General features: G+C 61.2%; 1 protein-coding gene across 3 annotated transcripts in view; it reads left to right on the top strand.

The window, feature by feature from the left end:
• The window catches only part of NUCB1 (nucleobindin 1), a 23858-nt gene extending 22108 nt beyond the window's left edge, over positions 1 to 1750 (top strand). For 2 of the 3 annotated variants that reach the window (XM_045292835.1, XM_045292836.1), the window contains 3 exons: positions 192 to 362; positions 663 to 768; positions 1116 to 1750. In XM_045292835.1, coding sequence (XP_045148770.1) covers positions 192 to 362; positions 663 to 768; positions 1116 to 1216 — 378 coding nt within the window. In that variant the 3' untranslated portion in view covers positions 1217 to 1750. The remainder of the gene's footprint in view (positions 1 to 191; positions 363 to 662; positions 769 to 1115) is intronic. The other variant, XM_045292837.1, reaches the window with a different exon arrangement.
• Positions 1751 to 1961: the final 211 nt, after the last annotated feature.

Genomic DNA, 1961 nt, shown 5'->3' with positions numbered 1-1961 from the left:
CACTCTGCCCCTATCTCTAGGTCTTCATCCTCCGGCACCCAGGCCTCTTGTTCCCTACCATCTGTGTGTCTTTAGATCACACACGGCCCCAGTCACCAGCCTCCCCTGCATCCTGCTCCGTGCATAGCCCTCTCCTCCACAGATGACCAGGTCAGAGTCTGCCCATCTGATGGCCCCCTCCTCCCCCCCAGACTGTGGAGACACACCCAGCCTACACGGAGGAGGAGCTGAGGCGCTTTGAGGAGGAGCTGGCAGTGCGAGAGGCAGAGCTGAATGCCAAGGCCCAGCGCCTCAGCGAGGAGACCGAGGCTCTGGGGCGGTCCCAGGGTCACCTGGAGGCCCAGAAGAGAGAGCTGCAACAGGTGACCAGCAGGGGAAACTAGGCTCTCTCTGTCCCCGTGGTCCTTGTCCCAGTTAACAGGTGTCAAGAAGTTCTCTATGTCCCCGGTGGTCAACGGGTGTCTAGAAGCTGAGAAGGCCCGATGGCCACCAGGAGAACCACTTGGCTCAGCCACCTTGACTAATGGCAGGGCCACTCTCCCTGACAGCTCTGGCTGCCGTGTTGGTTAAGGGCAGTGGGGGAGGAGGGAAAGAGAAGTGTAGACTGGTCGAGTCTCAGTCTGGGGACTTCTCTGTGTGACGCCCCCACCCCCACCCTACAGGCCGTCTTGCACATGGAGCAGAGGAAGCAGCAGCAGGCAGCCCACAATGCCCCTGGCCCAGAGGGGCAGCTCAATTTCCACCCTGACACAGGTGCTGACTCCAAGGGTGGGTAGCAGGGATGGGGCTCCCGGGTCTGTGGAAGGAGGGCTGGGGGGCTGGATTCCTCTGTCTGAGGGCTGGGGGGCTGGATTCCTGGGTCTGAGGGCAGAGGGGACTGGGGGGCTGGACTCCTGGGTCTGAGGGAGGAGGGGCTGGGGTTCCCAGGTCTGAGGGAGGAGGGGGCTGGGGGACTGGACTCCTGGGTCTGAGGGAGGATGGACTTGGAGCTGGGATTCCCAGGCCTGAAGGAGGAGGGTCAGAGGCCTGGTCTCCTGGGGCTGGGGGACATGTACCCTTGAGTCCAGGGAAGACAGGGCCACATTTGTAGATGCCACCACCTATCTCTTCTCCAGGTGACGCACCTGTCCCAGCGCCAGCCGATGACCACAAAGGGGTGGATGCTTCAGAAAAGAAAGTTCCTGAACCGCCCCAGTTGGACACCCAGAACTTGTGATCCGTGGGGGCCCAGCCGTCTGAGTGTGGGGAGACTCCCACAGCAAACCTCCCCTGGGGGCCAGCGATATGTGTAGCCTCTGGGGGAGGTGAGGACAGACGGAGTGGCCTTGCTGCATGGGCCATCTCTGCTACATCAGCGCCCTTCCTTAGTTCCCAAGTTCATTGAGGGGACAGACCCTAACAGCCCCAGCCGCCTTTATCCACGGTCTGGCCTCAGCCACCCCAGCCTGTGGCTGCTCGAGCGACCTGCCTGTGGCCCAGGGCTCAGCCTCAGCCAGGGGGTGTGAGCTTCTATCGTCTCCCGAGACATTTCCTCCCTCAGGGGCCTCCTGTCCTGCAGTCCCCGGGGATCTCCACCCAGAGCTGCTGCTGCGCCTCCCCAGGTGCTCCTGGAGCTGCCCCGCTTCAGCCTCAAGTGGAGGTCCTCCAGGGACCGGGCCATGCCCACCTCTCTGGCTTCACCCGAAGCTGCTCTCCCCCTTGCCTTTCTCCAGTTCTGTCTAAATACACCTTCTGGAACACTGGGAAGAAAGTGGAGGCTCTGTGCGTTTGTGTCCAGTGCTCACTCAAGACACCCCCACACACACACACCTTGTAAAGCAGATTTGGGGGCGAAAGAAAGAAGGCAAAGGTAGAAAATCATTTCAGAGGTTTATTTCGGAGCTCCTGGGTGAGGTTCCTGGGTCCCTCATTGGGGCCAGAGAAGTCTTGCCTCCTGGGAGGGAGGTGAGGGGTTTCATAGG

This window comes from Echinops telfairi, unplaced genomic scaffold (genome assembly GCF_000313985.2).
Source record: "Echinops telfairi isolate 266 unplaced genomic scaffold, ASM31398v2 ScPeMD7_655;HRSCAF=1070, whole genome shotgun sequence".
NCBI classification, from domain to species: Eukaryota; Metazoa; Chordata; class Mammalia; order Afrosoricida; family Tenrecidae; genus Echinops; species Echinops telfairi.
Note: the sequence above shows the minus strand (reverse complement) of the source record. Positions and strands in the feature narration are given on the sequence as shown.